The 21,530-nt window shown below is 43.1% G+C and overlaps 1 protein-coding gene across 1 annotated transcript in view; it reads left to right on the top strand.

The window, feature by feature from the left end:
• ITK (IL2 inducible T-cell kinase) overlaps positions 1 to 21,082 on the top strand; it is a 32,555-nt gene extending 11,473 nt beyond the window's left edge. The window contains exons 2-17 of the mRNA XM_009285788.2: positions 3,168 to 3,272; positions 6,245 to 6,326; positions 7,742 to 7,870; positions 8,533 to 8,573; positions 9,380 to 9,531; positions 10,000 to 10,065; positions 10,237 to 10,291; positions 13,042 to 13,121; positions 13,772 to 13,908; positions 14,680 to 14,754; positions 15,459 to 15,630; positions 16,355 to 16,571; positions 17,313 to 17,377; positions 17,467 to 17,585; positions 20,277 to 20,434; positions 20,980 to 21,082. Of these exons, the coding sequence (XP_009284063.2) occupies positions 3,168 to 3,272; positions 6,245 to 6,326; positions 7,742 to 7,870; positions 8,533 to 8,573; positions 9,380 to 9,531; positions 10,000 to 10,065; positions 10,237 to 10,291; positions 13,042 to 13,121; positions 13,772 to 13,908; positions 14,680 to 14,754; positions 15,459 to 15,630; positions 16,355 to 16,571; positions 17,313 to 17,377; positions 17,467 to 17,585; positions 20,277 to 20,434; positions 20,980 to 21,051 (1,725 nt within the window). The 3' untranslated portion in view covers positions 21,052 to 21,082. The remainder of the gene's footprint in view (positions 1 to 3,167; positions 3,273 to 6,244; positions 6,327 to 7,741; positions 7,871 to 8,532; positions 8,574 to 9,379; positions 9,532 to 9,999; positions 10,066 to 10,236; positions 10,292 to 13,041; positions 13,122 to 13,771; positions 13,909 to 14,679; positions 14,755 to 15,458; positions 15,631 to 16,354; positions 16,572 to 17,312; positions 17,378 to 17,466; positions 17,586 to 20,276; positions 20,435 to 20,979) is intronic.
• Positions 21,083 to 21,530: the final 448 nt, after the last annotated feature.

Here is a 21,530-nt window from a genome sequence, read left to right as displayed (position 1 = left end):
CTGTGGTCAGGAAGTGTGCTTACGGCGCAGATCTGTGTCACCTGCAGCGGCCACTGACGGCTCACTGAACCTCCTGCCATGGGCTCCACATCCCCACTCCTTCCCCTGCCCCAGACCAGGAGCTGGTGAAAAGTGATTAATTTTGTTGGGTGGTCAAGCTGCCGTGGCATGAGTGAATACCAGTGTTGGTGGTTGTGTAGTCTTAGCATGTGATAAATGCCAGGTGGCTCATTCCCCAAGCAAGCATGGTGAGATGCCTTCTTGTGTTGCAGGGCAGGGCTATGTCAATTGTACTATAGTCAATTGTCCTAGTATCTAAGGCAAATAGGGACCATTGTGGTCATCTAGTTTATGCAGTAGACACAAACTAAAGGACTAATCAGTGAAAGAGCTGCTGGAGCTGTGTGGCAAGAGGAGGTGAAATACCAATGATGAAGACCGTAATACATTGGGCCTGTAACGCACCTGGCTCCATTCAGAGCTGTTAGCTCTGCTTCCTGGAATTGCACTATTGCAAATAACGGACCAAAAGAAATAAAACAGGATGGACTGATCTGCAGCACACTGTACTTCTCCTCGTGGGACAGCAGCATGCCTTGGTTATCTTTCCACACACATTACACAATAAGACCACTGATGTTTTTTCTGACCGACCAGCTAAAACATCTACTTAATTATACTCCGGGCAGACTGAAAACAACAAATGGAGATCTGTCAGCATGTTTTGTCTAGCCTTTTTAGGAACAAGTCTCTGAGGTTTTTGGAGACCATATTTAAGAGGCTTTTTCTCTCCACTCCCTTCCAAATGGCCCATTTGCTTTTGTTGGATTAAAGTGCAGTCAGGCATCACAAAAGCAGGGATATGTTTAGTTTCCAGCCCAGTTTCTGGATAATGCCTAGTTTGCGAGTGGTAATTCCAGTTGTTTGTGCTGCTACGGGACTGTAATTGCTTTCTATCAGCAAAGTCCCATCTGCTGAGGATCTGCCAGGCAATGCTCTGGATGTGAGACACACCCTGACATTGCACTGCAATGTGAGACTATGGGGAGCTTCCCTTGCTGAAATTACGTGATTAAAAGGAGCACAGTAGGTGATGAGAGCTGCAGGATGACTGCCCAAAGCTCCTTAAGAAGGCTGGACCCTGTCTTTCAGTGGAGTATGGAAAGGTATCACCAAAAACCAGTTTGCAGTGAAAAAGCAGAGCGTGTGACTTGGCACAGCATCGCTTCCTAAAGCCTCAGAGGAGTGCATGTGGTTAAGCCCTGGAACTTCAAAGCAATAAGATGAAGGAGGGTTCAATGCTAGCAAAATTGAAGGTTTTTATAGGAAATAAATGGCTTTGTGTCTCATGGAAGAGGTAGGAGTCCCGGGGGCAGAACGAATTATAGAGGAGGTTGTGGAGACAGAGGGAGCCAAGTCTGGAAGAAAGAAGTGAATAGACAAGAATGAAAGAAAATACATGGTGAAAATGGGGTGCAGTAAGGCCTTCTAAGGCTTTGTAACACTCTTCATAGTTAATTGGTATTTACATTTATGGGTGCTTTACGGCCTTGGGTTTATTGATATAAAAAAATCCCACTCCACCCCATGGAGCTACATAGGCAGATGCTGTCTACGGGAGATGGTGCTGGCAGTAAATCCAGAGGCGCTGGTTGAACTGCAAGCAAATACAAATACAAAAAACAAATACACCAGCAAAATTCTGCAAGAGCAATGTGAGACCAGACTGTAATAATTTCCCTCCTTTCCTCAAGTCCAAGTATACAAAGGCAAAGTACCCAGCCAGTTGTGCAAGAATAAGGAGCCTTGGGGCCTCTCTGTTTGACAGTGCACTGTGGCAAACCTCACCCCATCCCCAGCGGCATCAGCTGCTTCCCTGTTTTAGGCTAAATTTACCAATGGAATGTAGCAACGGCGCACTAGTGAGGGTCGGCACAGGGGTGCTGTGCAGAGGGGCAGGCACCCTACCCTGGTGATGGCCGCTGCCAGTGGGGCAGAGCTGCAGGATCATGGCTATGTGGGGAGCAAGGGGCAAGAGGGAGGCTGGAGGGTGAAGGACACAAAGGGTTGGGGGTCTGAGGGAGGGTGAGGAAGTTGCCAAAGTCTTGCTGTGTCTCTGAATGATAACCCGTGACAGGTACAACGTGGTCGCTGAAGTTCATGCTCTCTCCCATTGACAGTTGCCTGTGTTTGAAAAACAGAAGCTTTTGCAATGTTTTTGGGGTTCTTAAATCTCACCGATTTCCGTCATGTTGTCACAAAGCTGAGCTGGGAGACAGCTAGTGTTTAATCCCTACTGAAAACGAATCAAAACAGGAAACCAGTTTGCCTCCGAAGAGCAAACGCATTTGCAGTGAATCCTTCAGAAACATGCACCAGATACCAAGCCTTAGCTCAGCTCCCGCCTGCCGCGTGCCGGCGTCCGCCTCACCCCTCTCTTGCAAAAGCTGGGTGCCATTCACCAAGGATTCAGTAGGAAATAGGGTACGCCAAGGTAGTTGGGATACTTGGATGTCTGTTCTTTTCTTATCCTTTCTTAACTGCCCATACTGTTATCTAGGTAGCTGGTATATGATGAATAATAACACAGCGGAGGCTGCCAGAAAGATAGTTTTGTCGGCAAGTTTTTGAGGATATTATTTATTTCAACATTTCCTGTTATTTTTTCTTAGCTAAAATCCCAGACAGAACAAAAACAGAGAAGTGTTTTGTTTCTTGGAAAATAGATGCAGTAAATGAAATTTTCAGTATGCAAATATTTTTTTTAATTAAATGTTTATTGTTTTATAGCTTTTCAGTATGAAACAGGAGTGTTAGTAAACTGAATGTTTCATGAAAATAGTTCTTTTTGGTTAAAAAGGCATTTCATTTTGTTGGAAGAAAAAAAAACAAACATGAATTTCAAACAAAGGTTTTGACTGGTTCTCTAAGAATCCATGTCCTGAATTAAAATATATGTATGTGCATATATGTATGTGTATGTGCAATTCATATAGAGATGCCATATATAAGAATAATTCTTTATACTTTTAAATGTCTTACATAATCAGTTAATTTGCTTCTGCTCCATTAAAATTAAATCTCCTGTGGACATGACAAGTCTTGTCTCATTATTCACTTAATCCACAGTCATTAGCATTAACGAAGTGCTTTTCTCTGTCTTTTAGAAAAAAAGGACTTTGAAGGGTTGTGTGGAACTTTCCAGGATTAAATGTGTGGAAATTGTGAAAAGTGACATCATCATTCCCTGTCAGTATAAATATCCTTTCCAGGTGAGTCTGTCCGTTGACCACACTGATAGAGATATCGCTTCATTTTGTATTTCAATAAAATTCTCCCTCACAGTGCAGTCGTTAATGAACCCAACACCAGGGTGAATAACAACAAAGGAAGAAAAAGCAGATCAAGGTTTGAAATGAACTGGGGAATCAGAGACTGAGTGTTATTACAAGATCCATAAACTCTTACACTCATTGGTTTTAAATTGGAAAGCATCATTAGATCTTCTAATCCTATCCCATGTTTAACACAATATTCAGCTATCTCACTAACTCATGTTCAGAGAAAGCCCATCTTTCACACGGGGAATCCACCCAGGGTTTTGGCCAATTTACCTGTGTGGTGCTGAAACCAAATCCATTCAGCGGCCTTTGCATCAGAAAGTGGTGAATGTGATGCGTTAGGGAGACTATGCCAGACATGAACAGAGAGGGCTTTTAGTGATGAGATGGCTTAACGACCAAGAGGCGGACAGTGCTAGCTCTAGGATGAGGAACACATTGTCTAGTGTTAATTATTAATACATATGGGATACATTTACATTGTCATCTAAACAGAAATGCCACAGAATATTTGCTCAGTTATTGCAACACAAATTCCCAGTTTATTGTTATTCCCTGGGCTGCCATTTATCAGAATTTTATCATACTGGTGACAATATTTTTCTTAATAATTATGGTGTATGGATTTCAGCGAATACAGGGCCATCTCTGTTCACAGATGGCCTTAAAAGAGTGAATTATCTGGACTCAGATTTGCAGATAAAAGCTAACGATTGTGACCCATGTACACAATAAATGTCAAAAAAGATAGATAACTTTAAAAAAAGAAAAAAGACAACCATAAAGCAAGATGAGGTTGGTTTTTTTTTTTTTTCTGTTCTTGTTATCTCAAAACCAGCATCAATTTGGAGGCTTGGCTTGGTACTGTCACTCTGACAAATCATGAAGTAGCTTGTAGAGTTTTCTCTAATTCTTCATTTGAACAGTAAAAGTGCATATCCACCATGCTCTAGTCTGAGCCCTGGAAAATGTTACCTTGCAGAGATAGCAGAAAGGAGAGGAAATAATTTCCCAAACTAGGTTGGGTCAGGAAATCCTCCCTCCAGCTTGGGGTGGTCCCCAGCCAGGATCATAAAAATTGTCCTGGAATATTACAAAATGTTGCTAAGTTGGTGCATAATGAGCACTCAAGAAAGCAGATGATCAGAGTGTTACGGCCTTGTTTACGGGCATTTGGGAGCCGCAGAAGATGCTGTCGTACGCTGCAAACGGCTCTCGATGAGCGGCCCAACAGGAAAGCTCTTAACTGGGTCTGGGTAGGAGCTGCCTGGCTGTGGGAAAGCTTGATGGGGGAACCTCAACTGCTCTTAACTTGAGTGAACATGGGCTAGAGGAGGAACAAATGCTCAGATCTGTTTGGTTTCGGTCTGAATTTTCAAATCTGTATCTCCATATCTCGAATGCTTGTAGGAACAGCAAAATAAAGTGTAGGTAGTGGCCAGTACTTGTGGGATGGTAACAGTGATGATGGACAGTGCTCCAGTGAGGTTGTGGTAATCACTCCTGGTTGTAGCACATCTGAATTTTGTCCCACAGTCAATTTTGTGGTATTTTGTAAAATTGTATTGTCTGGAGTTTTTTAAAAGTATCTTGGCTGCACCCAGCTGTAAATCTTCTGTGGAACCACCAGTGGTTTTTTGGTCTTGTGTGGCTCATCTGGCAAGTGAGCCCTTTGCAGACAGGCATGAAATGAGTGATTTTGTGCAGTTGTGCATGCTCATGGCTATGTCTTTTGAGACCTGCTCACTACATATTTCAAAATCTGCCTTAGATTGTCAAAACACTATACAGACATAACAATAACATCAACAGGAGTGGCTTTAAATGAGTGGGAATTATTCCTCCCCTTTTTCTATTTTTTGTAAAAGAGGTTATAATTTATCCCTCCGTAGCATGCAAAGCAACTGAGTCACACGGCTGTCTGTTGTGTGCCTGCAAGGGCTTCAGGCCAAGAGATAGCAAATATTTCCTGTTCTTTAAACAATAATCAACATTGCCTCATCTACACCCCTGGAGAAACTTTTAAAAACAGCTGCTCTCTTGTAGAAACCTCTGTTTAAAGACAGCGGTCAAAGTTTTTCAAAGCATCTGTGCATCAAAGAGACCAGGTCCCATTTGGAATTAAATTGTTGAGATAAATATTGGAAGAGAAATATAGATTATGCATTACATAAAATTTTAGGCCCAAATGTAGTCATCCTATTCAGTATCTGAGTCATTTTGGTTCTTGTGATGATTTTACTCCCTGGTCTGAAACTTCACAAATATTCTGTATTTCTCTTCCTTTGTTTGTTCATCATTAAGGCCAAGTTGATGAAAACAGCATCTTGATTGCTCAGTGTTCATCTGCTCCAGCTTCTTATTTCCCCTCTATAATCCCAGTGAAAGCTATTAAAAACTTTGAATAATGACAGTAAACCAAATAATCTCCAGGGAGTTGCTTGAGATTTATACTGACACAAGAAAAGCTACATTTGGCTCTTAGATCTTAAGTGAAGGTATCTTACAAGAAACTGCTAAGAAACAGATGCCTTTTCCCCAGGCTTGCTTTAGAAGAATAAACTGCAGTCAGCAAGTAACGGGCTGGATCCTCTGCAGACTGAAATTGCTTTGACTCCATTGATTTCACGGGCATTTCCTAACAGCATAAAATGGATCTAAAACATTGCTTGTCTAGAATTCTTTCTTGATCAGGGCTTCTACTTCATTTTAAATAATCAAAAGTCAATGAGGTTAAGAGATGCTTCTGAACAGGCCCTGTTACTCTACTTCCCCACATCATCATCTTGTGTGTAATTTGTTGGTATGGGGGTTGCTATCTGTTTCCTTCAGCGACTCCTTCGCGCCCAGCGTATCTGGGATTGTCTCTAATGGCTGGCTCCTTTCTTTACTTCCCTCTACAGATCGTCCATGATAACTACATACTTTATGTGTTTGCACCCAATCGTGAGAGCCGGCAGAGATGGGTCTTTACGCTGAAGGAAGGTAATAAAACCCCTGTGCCCACCTAATTGTTGAAGTTACTTATCCCAGACAGTTTTCTCACAAGTTATAATACAGAGAAAATGTGCGAGAGGAGTCGATGTCTTATATCTAAGCATGCAAAGTGGTAATGGGGAATGAGGTTATAAAATCAAATTGCTTGTAAATTTGGTGGGTGTGTTTTCAGCAGCAGTGGCAAATTTGGACATGGAATGCTTTATTTGCCTCTTTCTAGAACAAACTCTTAATATGTTACTGTAATTTGAGGTTTCTTATTCAGGAAGAGATGAGGGTTTTTATGTGGCTAATTTTTTTTTAGAAATTAATCTTTTCTGGGTAGAAGATTTTTCAGCTGTTATTAATAGATTTTTTTGTTTAGATTACAACCTTCTTAGAGAATCGTGATTATTAAGAAACATTTTTGCAGGTACCTTTCATTTCCTGTTCACCTCCTGAATCGTGCTGTGGTTCGCGGCCATGATTCTGAAGTTGAAGGCACAGTAACTAACCACTGCAGGCAGAAACGAAGCATAATATTTCACATGAGGAAGGTGTTACTTAGTTACATGAAAATTGCACCAGGCTTCCGTTATAGCTTTTTCCTGCTTTATAACACAAGCTGCTGTATTGTTCACTCTAAAAACATTGTGCCTGATGGAGATATTATTAAGTTCATGCACTTACTCTTGCAACCAGTTATTCCCCTTCTGGAGTGCACCTGCTCCAAGCTTCTACTTGATCACCTCTTCTTATTCAACATTTTGAGACTGTCCTCTCCCTTGGACAATTTGGATAGTCTCTTGAAACAGGCCAGCAGAAATTTTTTGTTCTTTTTAGGAAAATTATTATTAGAGATAGAGAGCCTGAGCTTCAAAAAGAAGGACCTTTAATCACTCATGCAGACGTTCAAGACTGGTATTTACATGTGCAAAAAGTGTTTAGTGCTGGTGAATGCCAGCTTGTACAGCTCCTTCTGAACACCAAGCCAAAGCAGCAAGTGTCCATGTCCTGTGTATATACATACTGTAGAGCTGTAATCTTTCATGGGAATCATCAGTATATGGCCTGCCAGGTTTTCTTTCTCTTTATGAGACCTTCCTTCTGTGGTTTTGGTGTTTATCAGTTTAAAGAGAGAGTCCCTTTGGTAGGATTTTGTTCTCCCGCAGTAGAGAGGTATGGGCTCCGTTGCCAGCAGGAAGGCTATTCCTCCACATCAGTGATGGCGTTCACTCCTTTTGGGAGAAAGGAAAACATTAACGGAGGAGGCTGATAATATTCAACAAAGCTTGGTTTGGCAAAAATAAGAAGCTTCTTTAAAGCGCAGATTATTTCATTCAGTTCTAGATGTCTTTCAGAGCTGATGTGAATGCAAATAAGTTCATTTTCCCCCTCCTTTTTCTTTCCCTAACATTTTCCAGAAACCAGAAACAACAACAGTCTGGTTTCAAAGTGTCATCCAGATTTTTGGATAGATGGCAAGTGGAGATGCTGTGCTCAGACAGAGAAGATGGCAGCTGGCTGCGTGGAGTATGACCCCACCAAAAATGGTATGGGATTTGTTAAGACCATCCTGACCTTGAAAATATTTATTCCTAGCAAAAGTGAAGGATCAAATCTGTCTCGTACAGAACATCAAAGAATAACATGTTACATTTCCATCAAGAGATATGTTGCTGGCTTCTTGGGATATTCCTTATTCTGGCTTGTCTGTTACTGTATATGGCATTCTTTGTTTTGAATTAACATTCTCCTCTGTGCGATGCTTGGTGCTGTCTTTGGAATGAGATGGAGAACTAAGAACTTGATCAGCTGTGGTCAGTCAATAAGCCATAATAAGAACTTTCTTGAGATATATGCATTCAACCCTGTGTGTCCTATTTTGCCCTAACCGTATTTCCTCTGTGGTTTCAATGGCCAAGCGTAATCTTTACTTTGTCTCCTGAAGAAGCATATTCAATCACTCTTCACCCAAGACACTTTTACCTTGTATCTGGGTGATTCCTTAAATAATCTGTACACCAGTTTCAAACCCATGCCGTGTGGCTGAGAGTCACTGTGTAGGTGCAGGCTGTTGGCAAGTCTTACTCTGAAAGACCAAGGCTTGCTATTCACTAGTTTTGTATCGCCTTTATTAATTCATTACCTTGATGGTTTCTCCCCTGGTTTTGTCCAGATCTACTTCAAACTAGCTTTCTTGATTTCATTTCAGCCTCAAAGAAGCCTCTTCCTCCCACTCCTGAAGATAATCGGGTGAGTGCAGTGAGGCGTGCTAAGCTGTCCTTAGTGTCCTGTGTGTTTAACTAGCAGTGGTGAATATATCCTCATTAAGGTTCAACACGGTGCAGTGACCTAGAATATCACCTGTGATAACATTCCCTGGGCTTTTCTATTACCTTTTCCATATTTTTTCATAAGCTATAAATCAGCAGCATCCCACTAGAGTTAGGTTCAGTCCTGCAAAGACAGCTTGGTTTCACAAATAGCTTTCCAATGGTGGGTGAAGCTTCAACTGTATTTTTTTCAATCTATGGAAAGGGAAACTGGGGAAGTAGGAGGGATATGAGAAAAGCTGCTGTGAAGAGGAACAGCGAAGTGATTTTCCAAACCCACTTGTGGATGGAACAAAATGTCATTGGCTTATTTAATAAGAAGGGAGAAGCAGGGTGGTTGTTAGGGCTGGGTGCCTTACTGGAGGGCAGCAGGGCATTGGGACAGTCCCTCTTGGGAGGCCATGGAGATTTTATCACTGGAGGCTTTTAAGAGGAGTTTAGGAAACATCTGTGAAGAATAGATCAGACAGAGGTAATCCTGCCCTAAGAAGGAGTAGCTAACTATTTTCTGTGCAACTAACATTTTTATATGAAATTCATTGTTTGAAAGTGCTGAAAATTCTCATGTTGCCACCATACCCCACTAGACGCCCTGGAGTGCTTTCCTAGCTTTGAGGCTTTTGAACCCAGAGGACACCAGTGCTGCCAGGGAAATATCATTTTAGAGAGCATGCCATTGTTTTTTATGAATATGAATATGATGAGCCTTTTTCCTAATTTGTGCAGAAATTGTTGCTAGACCCAAAGGAAGCCTTAGTCATGGCCATATATGACTATGAAGCCCAGAATCCGCAGGAGCTGACGTTACAATATAACGAGGAATATTATGTGATTGACAGCTCTGAGGAACATTGGTGGCTGATTCAAGATAAGAATGGGTAAGTCCGTTTTCAACAGCCAATTTACAAATCCTTTCTAAATCCAATCTATTCTTCCATTAACATATATGCTGGCTTCTAGTATAACTTTTGAGAAGCGTCCTATGATATACAGGAAAAGAGTGATGGAAGGTTGTTTACGGTAACTTTCTTCCCTTTGATGTTGCTTGTATTCAGGCAGGTGAAGAAAAAGGATCTGAAAGTTAATTTAAAAAAAAAAAAAAACAGTCCTTAGCTCAGGCTGATATTCGCTGTCATACACGTGGGGGGGGAAAATTGTGAAAATTGTGAAACTCCACAAGTTTAGAGGTGCAATCAGTTGTTTCCTTCTCCAGTAACCCTACTAAATACATAACAACCAGCACTTCTATCATGCAAAGAGCAGGCAAATCTTTCGGGGCTGACTCCCACAGATGCAGAGAAAATCCTGTCTGTCTAGTGCACTCATGCCGTGTCGCATTTTAACAGACATGAAGGCTACGTGCCAAGTAGCTACCTGGCGGAAAAATCACCCGAGAATCTGCAAATATATGAGTAAGTTGTGCCTATGTTTTTCTTGTACCTCTAAGTGCCCTGGATTTGTTTTAGAAGCTACAAGCCTCAAATGTCCCTACCCCACATAATGTGTCGTCGCTAGTTCTGGGGACACTCAATTCAGAGGCTTTTCAGCAGAAACACTGACTCGGAGTCTTTTGATGTTTTCAGATGGTACAACAAGAACATCAGCAGAAGCAAAGCAGAAACACTCCTCAAGGATGAGGTAAGCCAGTGTTATGTGCGGGGTGGATGGGCAATAATAATTAATTAATGACAAATGAGGAGAAGCCTGTGAGGGCTGCTTTGCGTAAGAGAGAGCTGAACCTTGGGTTCCTGCTGTGTTGCTGTCCTTGGCTGCTCTTAGTGTGCGATGCAAGATAAAGGACCCCTAGCAACGCCCCTTACCTCCACAGCAGCTGAGTGTGGGCAGAGAGCTGTGCCATCCTTCTTCGGTCAAACACACCCAATAACTAGGGCTGATGGAAAACACCATTTCAGAACACTGTGTTGACTGAAAACTGTGATTTTAGTTCATCTTTTCTGTCTCTGCAGGAGGCCTGCGGATGCCAGTAGTTCTCTGAAAATCTAACCAATTTCATGCTGAAATATTTTGGGTGAAAGCCAAGAGTATGGGTTTGGATGGTTTTTTTTAGTTTTGTGTATGTTTGTGTGCATGTGAGCATGCATCTTTAATTTTTCAGTTCAGCCAGACTTTTCCAGTGAGACTGTAGTGAAAATAAAAAGAATACACTTCTTGTTCAAATTTTCCATGCAAACACAACCTTAGTTTTTAAATCAGCTCTTACACTAACAGAAGACCCGAATAAAGTGTTGTTTCTTGGAATGGTAGTATTTTATGGAAATAAAAGCATTTTTGTGCAGTTTTAAAAATTCTTTTAGTTCCTATAAACTCCTATGGGACATGTCCACACATGGTTTAGTGATCTTATTTTTTCCTTTTGGTCCTACCACTGCAACTTTTTGGTGGCAACTACCCCCATGTGGCTGCAGAGACTTCTGGTTCTAAACCTCGCAGACCCCACAGCTCCCCCCAGAAATGTGGCCAAGCTCATGAGTGATCTTTGGGCAGGTTTGCTGTCAAGTGAGATGGAAGGGCAAGAACAGAGCTCAAAGTAACTCAGGCAGGATGCTGTCTTGCCTACCTGTGCAAGCAACCCCACACTGCCAAGGAGATGAGTCCTAAAGCCCTCACTGTGCATGATATAGATGCTTCTACAGCAGCATCTGGAGACCCTTTTTAGAGCTTCCTTGTGCTAGATATTATATAGTGTAGATATGGCAGATGTTGTGCAGACATGCATTGAAGAGACAACCCTGGAAGGTTTACAGCTCAGTGGCCCGGTCCCGCCTGGGCAGAGCTGCATCCTGAAAGTCAGCAGTTCATACACAGGGGATGCAGTAGCAGTCTCGGCCCCTGTGTTCACCTGGAGCTGAATCAATCCAACGGGGAGGTGGGGAGGAGGCCGAGGCAGGGTGCACTTGGTGGATTAGGTTTGCACCAAGTGTTGTGGGTGGACAGAGGACATATAAAATGGAGGAAACCTACCATGTAAAGCAAAGGAGGGAACAAAATAATAAGGCACTTGGGATGCCAGATGAAAAGCATCTTTATCTGCAAACACAAGAAAAATGTGTTTTTTATTATCAATATATAGGTGTTGTGGTTTAACCCAGTGGGCAGCTAAATACCACACAGCTGTTCGCTCACTCACTCCCCCCTGCAGTGGGGTGGGGGAGAGAATCGGGAAAAAAAAATAAAATTTGTGGATTGAGATAAAGACAGTTTAATAGGACAGAAAAGGAAGGAAAAATAATAATAATAATGATGATAAAAGAATATACAAAATAACTGATGCACAATGCAACTGCTCACCACCTGCTGACCGATGCCCAGCCAGTTCCCAAGCAGCGGGCTGTGCCCCCTCCCAGCTTCTCGCTGGCAGAGCATGGGAAGCTGAAAAGTCCTTGACTAGTGTAAGCACTGCTCAGCAACAACTAAAACATCGGTGTGTTATCAACATTATTCTCACTAAATCCAAAACACAGCACTGTGCCAGTGCTGTGCTAGGCTTCTGCTAGGAAGAAAATTAACTCTATCCCAGCCGAAACCAGGACAATAGGTCAGCACAGCACATTACATCCAAACTTACGTTAAATCTTCTCCTCTGCCATCTGATCCATTAGTGCTTGGCCCTGCGGGATCATGGCCTATGATACATTTTATCACTCAGATGAGTAGAAAACAATTACAGTGAAAAATTAAAAAGGAAAATTGTTCTGTGAGTGCCAGAGTGGAGGAAGCCTGCTTTCCTACACACTTATGTTTAGATACTGGATGACTGGGGTACCTATGAAAGGGCAGGATCTTGTCCAAGCTTTTCCCATTTGTGGTACCTTGATAAATTATCTTTCATACACTCCCATATGGAGTCTCTGGTGTTGAAGAAATTGTACTCTTGTTCTGTAGCTGCTCTCTCGATGGAGGACACTCAAAGGGGTTTGCCTTTCCAATCGGCTACCCATTTCATTGAACTTGTTGGAAATTGATATCACCAGTATTCGGTCAGATAGGGTTGAAAGCAACCAATGGGTTCAAAATTTCTCAAGGAGAGGCTTGGAGGGACAGAGAGACACATGCTCATGTACCTACACCCACACATACTCAGCATGAGCGCATAAGTCTCATTTCCTCAGGAAACTGAGCTAAAAATACAAAGCACCCAAGAGAGACCAGCTGGGTGTACCTGCAGGCCCTGGGCAGCCATCAGAGCTGTCCATGGAACAGACCAAGCTCTGTCAGCTGGCTGATGACTTGGTTTTTTCCTACATGTTTAGCACATCCTCATGACTGAGCAGTAGACAGGGCTGAAACAAGCAGAGTTTCGCCCCAAGCCCGCTTCTTTTTTCCCATTGTGTCTCTAACCAGTTTTCTCTCCTTTGCTCCTGTTACAGGGTAGGGAAGGTGCCTTCATGGTGAGAGATTCGAGGCAACCTGGCATGTACACAGTCTCTGTTTTCACCAAAGCATTAAGGTACAGCTGAAATCAGCAGCTTTTCGCATCAATTACATCAATGAAATGGCTTCTATGAGAGTGTAATCTCTGTAGTTATTTTGGCATTATAAAGAGAGAGCAGAAGGCTCATGAAAATGATAGAGGAAAACACTTCCAAAAAAGGCAGAAGAGTTAGCTGCCATTCGCAAAGTATATTAAAGGCTCCTCTTCTCCCTGCATCTAAATATATGCCTATAAATAGTCCCTTAGACATCACGGGGGTTGTAATTTTGATGAAATTGTCCCCCCAGCTGAAGCATCAGTAGGATCAATGTGGACTATATGCTGGACTCATCAGAGGTGGGTAATACAAGACTAGTGAAAGGGTTTCAGTGATGGGGCAGAATGTTTTGTTTCAGAAATAAGAGGCAGAGAAACTTAGTACTCAGCCTGCTCTTATCAGGAAACCTCAGCCTTTCTAGAGATGAGACCATCTATGAATGAGAGGAAGAACATACAAGTACACAGGTTTCTTTAGCAATTGCAGCTCACTCCTTGCTCCTCTCCCATTCATTCTGCATAAGAAAGCTTCTCCCCTTTGCTTGCTTGCTCATCTCCCACTTATTCCTCAAATTCCTGTCTTCTTGCTGCAATCTAGTTTTCCTCAAAGAAAACCTCATCTTTTTCAGCACGGATAACAATCCTGTTATAAAGCATTACCACATCAATGAGACAACTGACTTCCCCAAGCGGTATTACTTGGCAGAAAAGCATGTGTTTGACTGCATCCCTGAACTCATCAACTATCACCAGCACAATGCGGCAGGTGAGTGAAGGCTGATGCTGGCCAGGGCAGTTGCTGTTTTACCATGCAGCCAGGTGACTGTTTTGAATGAAGGAAGGCTCCCAAGCCCTCTGTCCTTACAATGAAATGTTAAATGGCATCACCTTTTCTTCCACTTTATCCTGGCAATTGGATGGCAGGAAAATTACCATCTCGGGCCAGCTTTCAGCATTACACCTTCTAAGGCTGATATGACCAACACAGATGCCGTAATGACATACTACAGAGAGCCCTTTCATTCCTGGGAGTCTGTGGGGGTGTGTCACCACTGCCAGACCAAGTTATCTGTTTGAGTTACACTGCAGGGCCTTCTTGCCCAGGAGGTGATATATCCCTGGGCCTTGATTTGACATGAACTTAGGGACATGGCCAGGATCCATAACCAGACATGGGAGTCACCAAAGACTCCCATTCCTACAGTCCAGGAGTAGTACCAAGGGAAACCCTGGGCTTCAAAAACACCCTACAAATAAAAGGTATAACTTGGAATTTTATCAGACTTAATAGAGACTCACAGCTCACATTTGCTGACAGAGTGAAAGTGGGAAATAAGCTGAAACTGCTGAGAATTGGCTTCCTTTTAGCAGGTTGGAAATCACAATCTCAATAGAGGTTCAGCTGCCCTCAAGTGGAGCTGAGAACTCAGTACAATAAATCTGCTTCCAGTATCCAGAAACCCTTCTGGGGTAGTGACAGCCACACTTCCCATGACTGTGACAATAAACAGAACCCCTCTTTTCCTCTGTTATTCAGGTCTTGTCACTCGTTTGCGGTATGCGGTCTCTTCTTGGAGAAAAAAGGCCCCAATCACTGCAGGGCTGAGCTACGGTATGGAGTTGCCCTCTTGACCATGTAGGAATCACACTTCTTGCTGGTTAGCTGGGTGATCCTGAATATCCCTATGGATATTGATGAATATTCATATGACTATAGCCACAATAAATAGCTTTCTTCAGATCTTTACACTGCACCATTCACTGGATTATCATCTTTGTCATTACCATTGATAACTGAATTAACTGATTGTGCAGTGCCTTGAGGGAGGTGATGAGAACCCCAGGGTCTCAAAGAAGTCAACATTAAATACTGAAATGAATGCTTAACAAAGGTGATGGGAGTGGGAGGATAGCATAAGTTGATGAAAGATGAGTCCCTCCTGAAAGATGCCTCTATTTGCATGTAGTAGTCTACAGAATTTTACTGGTATCATCTTTATTGTAATTCTTGGAGACATCAAGGAAACTCAAAACCATGTTGTGCTCGGTAGTGCACATATGCATGGTAGAAACAATCCTCCCTGAAGAACTGGATAGACAAGGCAAATGGGGAAAGAAAGGGGATGTTGTTGTTCCTATTCTTGAACATCATCAGCAGCATGGACTAGTCAAATGAGCTACCAAAGTTTAGACAGACAATTTGAGGGAGAGCCAGAAAGTCTCACTCTGAGTCCTGTCTTAATGTTTAACCAACAAAAGATTTTGGTTTGACATTTTACTGCTAGATCCTCACTCTTTCTCCCTTACAATCAACAGGAAAATTGGTCATTAACCCCTCTGAGCTCACCCGTGTACAAGAAATTGGCAGCGGTCAGTTTGGGGTGGTCTACCTTGGCTATTTGCTGGAGAAGACAAAAGTAGCCATAAAGACCATTCGTGAAGGAGCAATGTCTGAAGAGGATTTCATCGAGGAAGCTAAAGTCTTGATGTAAGTAGTAGATTCACCAAGAAAATCAGACCCTGTAGGATTCACAAGACTGAACCAAAGTGTTGTGGTAATGTTCAGGAATACAAATGCGGAATTTAAACTTGGATTATCTACTATGTGTCTAAATAGTATATAGAGAGGCAGGTGAGCTCCAGTGGTTACAAAGGAAAGCAATTAAAAATGTAAGTGAATTACTGTGCTTGTAAGTCTATCAATATCCAGAATGGTCTTCCAGATCTCTGCTGTTCTAGAAGGCAGGGTTAATTGATGGTGTGTTGTGGACAGCTAAGTGGGTTTTGTCAGAAATAATTAGATGAAGAAACCTCATAAAATTTGAGGGAAATTTTATTGAAAAACCTGACCTGCGCAATTTTTTTGCTTTGCACAACTGAAAATATTTCTCCTTGGTTTTATTGACTTTGTATTTTTTACATTTCCATCCCTTCAAAGTAGACAGAAATGAGGTTTTTTTGTTTGTTTGATTGGATGATTTTCCATGCAGAAAAGTCTTTTGGTGACCATTACCATTAAAATGGGATGATACTTAGTGCTACTTGACGTTGGTCTACACATTTTCTTCTTTCTGCTTTCATAGTTGACCTTTGCAGAGAAGAGGGATGCAGCAGGGTGACATAGGCGGCCGTGTATAACACACTTGCTGTAAGGATAGAAGGCACTGAGCCTATTTCAGCCTCTTTTTCCACCTTCCCTCCCCATCCAACAGGAAGCTGTCTCACCCCAAGCTAGTCCAGCTTTATGGTGTGTGCTTTGAGAACGCTCCCATTTGCCTGGTGTTTGAGTTCATGGAGAACGGCTGCTTGTCCGACTACCTCAGGAGCCAGCGGGGCAGTTTTTCAAAGGAAACCCTGCTGGGGATGTGCCAAGATGTGTGTGAAGGAATGGCTTATCTGGAACAAAACTCTGTCATCCACAGAGATCTGGTATGTTGGTCCCAGACAGACTTTTCCTCTGCTCCAGCTAGGCTTTTCCCTGTGCTTTCTCCCTTCCTTAATTTCAGCTTTCACACCCCTCCTGCCTATCTGTTGACAGGGGATCCAGCATCGTCCCTTATTGCAGAAGCAGCATCAATACTTTAGGAAAAAAAGCATCCCCTGGAGCGCTGATTAATCTATTTCCCTTAATTGTGTTTGAGAGAGAAGAAATGAGGACATAAAGTTTGTCTCTTTTTCTGAGTGGACTCTTTTGCTCCCCGAGAGCCCCAGCTCCCACAGTTCCCAGGGACTGACCACTCTTCATGTCTAAAAACATTGAAAATGCCAAAAAGACCTGTTTAACATAGCATAAACATGCATTGCTGATAAAATGCTTTTAAATACGTGGTGTTCAATCAGTCTGCATAAGTCACTGCTGCTGTTTCGTTAGGGGAGCAAGGACTGTGGGTAGCTGTGGATATTTTAGGGTCTTTCTCTGCCCTTTCTGGGCAACGAGGGCCTGCAAGTCAGACTGATGGTTGAACAGCTTTCTTGGCAACAGGAACATGCTGGCAGTAAAACGTACAGAAAGCATGAGAATCTCAAGTTTTTGCCCTCTTTGTATGGTACAATGTCTCTTTGATTCTCCTTTTTTTAAGCACTATCTGCTCTGCCAGGATAAAAGCAACTGAGTGGCTGTGATAGTCTTTCAGCTCTGACCTTCTGCCTTTGCACCTTCTTTTCTTGCAGGCTGCTAGGAACTGTCTGGTGGGGGAATCCCACGTGGTCAAGGTGTCCGACTTCGGGATGTCAAGGTAATGCCACCAAGGCTGCGCACGCTCCCTGCGGGGCTGTCACGGGATGGGTGCGTTACTCAGCACGCTCCCTTCTTTTCCTTTTCCAGGATTGTCCTTGATGATCAGTATACCAGCTCCACGGGTACCAAGTTTCCAGTCAAGTGGTCTGCCCCAGAGGTTTTTTCCTACAGCAACTATAGCACCAAATCTGACGTTTGGTCATTTGGTAAGAATCAATTGTCAGAATGGAAAAAAATTCAACAAACGCCAGTTCAGAAAAACCTAGGGGCTCAGTACTCAAGTAAACGCTCCTAAACTCTACGTCCTCTGGGCTCCAAGGGTGTTTTGCCTGAATAATGGCTTAGGAAAGCAAGCCTAAGTCATTTAAGTGAAAGAAAGGAAAGAATAGCAAACTACCTAGGCGCTTAGGAACACTGCAAATACTGCCAACTTAACGTATTATACCTATGCAATGTTATGTAATACCAAATAATGAACTCTGTTCATGGTGATATAGCAGGAGTGCCCAAGACAAGGTTGGAGAGTCACTGACAAGATTATATAAGGAAAGGAAAGGAAAGACATTTAGGCACTCTGTCTCTCTGCATGTCAGTCCTGGGCACTGATGCTTCTCTCAACCCCTCTGCCTTTCCAAGTTTGCTCTGCTGACTCCATTTACTTTATGCCAGTCTGAAAATATTATTTCACTGCTCACATTTTCTCACCTCATTTCCTGCTCCCCAATGCATTGTTTTATGATTTGCGTCTGTTCTTTGGTCTCCCTTCTGGACCCTCATAGATAAGAAAGCCATTGTATATTTTTTTCCCCAAAGTCATCAGCACTGGAGATAACAAAGGCTATCCCCTGGCCTGTTGATCTGGCACACTAATGTATCTGGCCGGTCTCCAACTAACATGCAAATCGTGGTACTGCAGAATGAATCAGTGCAGTGTGCTGTGCACAGCACACAGTCAATGGGGTGCCACTCAGCTCCGGGCCTAGCAGTAAATAATGCAGGATTATAACCTTTGCTAGTCTGCGCTTGTGAATTCTGCTCTTCCCTCTCCCTTTACTGTGCTCTGCTGTGGAGCTCACGCTGGTTGAAGTTGTGCATTCCTGTGGTGGGTTACGAGCAGCGCAGTGGGAGCTGGGTGCTCAGACCCACGCAGCAGCCTTCGAGAACCCAACCCGGAGATGCTTCAAAGAGCACCATTACCTCTTTCTGTGTCCCCTGGCATGTGGAGGAGGCTGTCAGCACTCACCACGTAATACCAAGGGACAACATTTGCCAGTTGAGCTATCTCTGACACCTCACAGCAAAGTGGCAGTGACATGGGGAGAGATGCTACTTTGCTAAGAATGTTCTTCTGCGTCACAAATCAGAAACTGGCCTGTACACTGAGAGCCAGATGCTTCCAAAAAGGGTGCTCAGTTTGATTTACAGTCAAGTCAAGCCTGGTGAAGTTGGCTCACTCCAGTTTCCGGGCTGAATGAAATACCGGTGAGCTTTGTTTGCGTTGGTCAGTCCTTCTTTGTGAAATGTGCAGACAGCAGCGTTGTACATTTGTCAGACTTGTTATCTCCCCATCCAGTGGGGTTTGCATAAGAGGATTCCTCTGTCATGTCATGGTCTCATGACTGTGAGAAGTTTTCTGCTCCACTACTCTGCAGCCCATTCATCTCTTCTGCCAGGCCTGAAATCCTGCTGTGCCCAGGAGAACAAAAGGGGTGTGAGAAATTCCCAGTGCAGGAATCTGCACACTGGGGGAGTACAACTGCTTTGCTTATTCTTCAGTGAAGCCAATATCATTGGTGAGGAGCTGCAATCTCTGTGCATCTTCCTATTTGAAGAATTCAAAGCTGAAAAGCAGGCATTATTTAGCAAAGTTGACTGTGGAGTTACACAACTTTATTTCAGATCAGTCTATCTATCTGTCTGTCTCCCTATTCTAATTTGAACACAGTTTACCAAGTCAGTCATATTAGGTGACCAAAGAAATTAAACCTAATAATGTAACAGAGGTGCCTTGCATTCACTCCATTTGCAGAGCCTCTCTGATCTGGTGGCCAACCACAACGTATTCTACAGTCTTGTCTTTGCCTGTCTCTCTTCCACCACGCTAGAGAAGCACGAGTTTCTGTACTGCTCTGAACAGTAATCACAGGAAAACATTTGACTCTTTAGGAAAAGAGGAAAAATGTGCTGCAATCCTTTGAAATTCCACTGTCATTGCCTGTGAATTCATCCCAGTGAATCACACCACCTGGGACGTTTTGCAGGCAAGGAGTTCCCAGTACCGAGGCTAAGCTGACTAACAGGAATGGAGCAGTTCATATTGCTTTCTTGCTCCCGAGTCCCACCAAAATACACGCAGATTCTGGTGTAGGACACACTGCAGGCAGGAACATCAGTGACATGTCCCCTGTATGTGATTAACTGAAAGCAAAAATAGGTAAACTGCATCAGTGACAAAAAGCGGGTTCTCCTTCCCAGATTACACATCTGGATGGAATACATGCACAAGCATTCCCTCTTCTTCACAGTTTGGGAGACGGCATATGACGCTGCTCTGCTTCTGACACGTAACACACTCAGATTTCATCTGACTCATGGGGAAGGACATCTGTCATGCTAGACTATCATGAAGTAGGATGCAGAGAAGTCAAACTTGTAGTGGCCAAACTGGTACTTCCACACAGTCTAGTGCCCAGCAGAGATCCTAGTTGGCCTCCTCAAACTGTACAGCTGTGTTAGGGCCTGATTCTTCAGATGCGTACTGAGAATCCAAGTCAAAATGCTTTTCCAAGTAACAGACACCAATGTTGCGCTGCAGAGAAGAGCAAGTGGAAGGTGGCCATGGGCCTGCTGAGGATTTTATTTGCTTCTTTGTGATTTTTCTCATTTGTTTGCTTTAGGAGTGCTGATGTGGGAGGTCTTCAGTGAAGGTAAAATCCCCTATGAGAATCGCACCAATGGAGAAGTGGTGGAAGAAATCAGTGCAGGATTTCGGCTCTACAAACCCAAGCTGGCCTCCAAGGCAATTTATGAGGTCATGAGCCACTGCTGGAGGATGGTTAGTATTGTAATGGGAAAGCCCTAGTTCCCAAAGTCAAGAGCTTTCTTTCCCTTGACTTTTAGGAGGAGAAAGAGGTATACACTTCACATGCTAACGCAAGATAAAATCCTGGAGGTGAAGCACTCTGTAGCTTTCATCTGCGCTAGCAAGCAAACTCTAGGCTCTTTGTCTTTTATTTAAGCTGCTATTTCTATAGTGTGTTGACTTCACTGAGAAGTCTATATAGTGCACCTAACTCAAGTTAATTCAACAGTTTGCTTCCTAAGAAAGCTGCAGATCTGTGGGGCTGAGTTTTAATAGTGATGGTAAAAATGACAGCCAGCCCATTACAAGGTACTTAGTGTCCACTAGGCAAAATTCACTGCTAGTAGAAAAGAAACATTACACGGAAGGAAGCTCATTCTTCCGTTGGCATTTTCTCTATAACAATAGATTGTATTTTTGTTAATACTCAGTTTCTTCACAAGGTTTTCCTTCCTAACCTTGCCATTCCTCTCAAGCTGACATTAATGTTCTCCCTCTCTCTTCTCTCCCCGGCTCAGAGGAAAGATGACCGGCCGTCCTTTTCTGTTCTGCTGTATCAGCTGAGTGAAATCTCTGAGTTTGATCTGTAATCATGGCACCAGCCGCTAAGCGAAGCTAAGAGAGTCCTGAGAGGGCAGATGGCTGGATTTTCCCCACACAAAGCATTAACAAGAATCCTCTCACCACAGACACTTGCCATATGCCTGGGGAGAAGGAGAGGGCAGAGGCTGGTACTTCCAGACAGACAAGATATCCCCAGGTCTTCCAGAGCCTAGACAGATGTAGGCTTTGGTTTGGCCAAGAACGTGGTTTGCAGCTTACAAGCAGAACCAGCAATTGAGCACAGTCCTGAACCACACAATCCAGCAAGTGTATTTCTCCTGAAGATACAGCCTCAAAACTAAGAGATCTGACATTGCTATTCCAGTTCTGTGATTCCCAAATTAAAGTCTTCCCTGGGGAAAAAAACCCTGTCTTTGACTGAGGAAGAATGCTTAGACATATCCATGGCTCTCTAATTCAGAGTGGGCTGGACCTGAAAGTTCTGAACAGGAATAAGCCTGGGACA

This window comes from Aptenodytes forsteri, unplaced genomic scaffold (assembly GCF_000699145.1).
Source record: "Aptenodytes forsteri isolate BGI_AS27 unplaced genomic scaffold, ASM69914v1 Scaffold54, whole genome shotgun sequence".
NCBI lineage: Eukaryota > Metazoa > Chordata > Aves > Sphenisciformes > Spheniscidae > Aptenodytes > Aptenodytes forsteri.
This window is presented reverse-complemented; position numbering and strand designations above follow the sequence as displayed.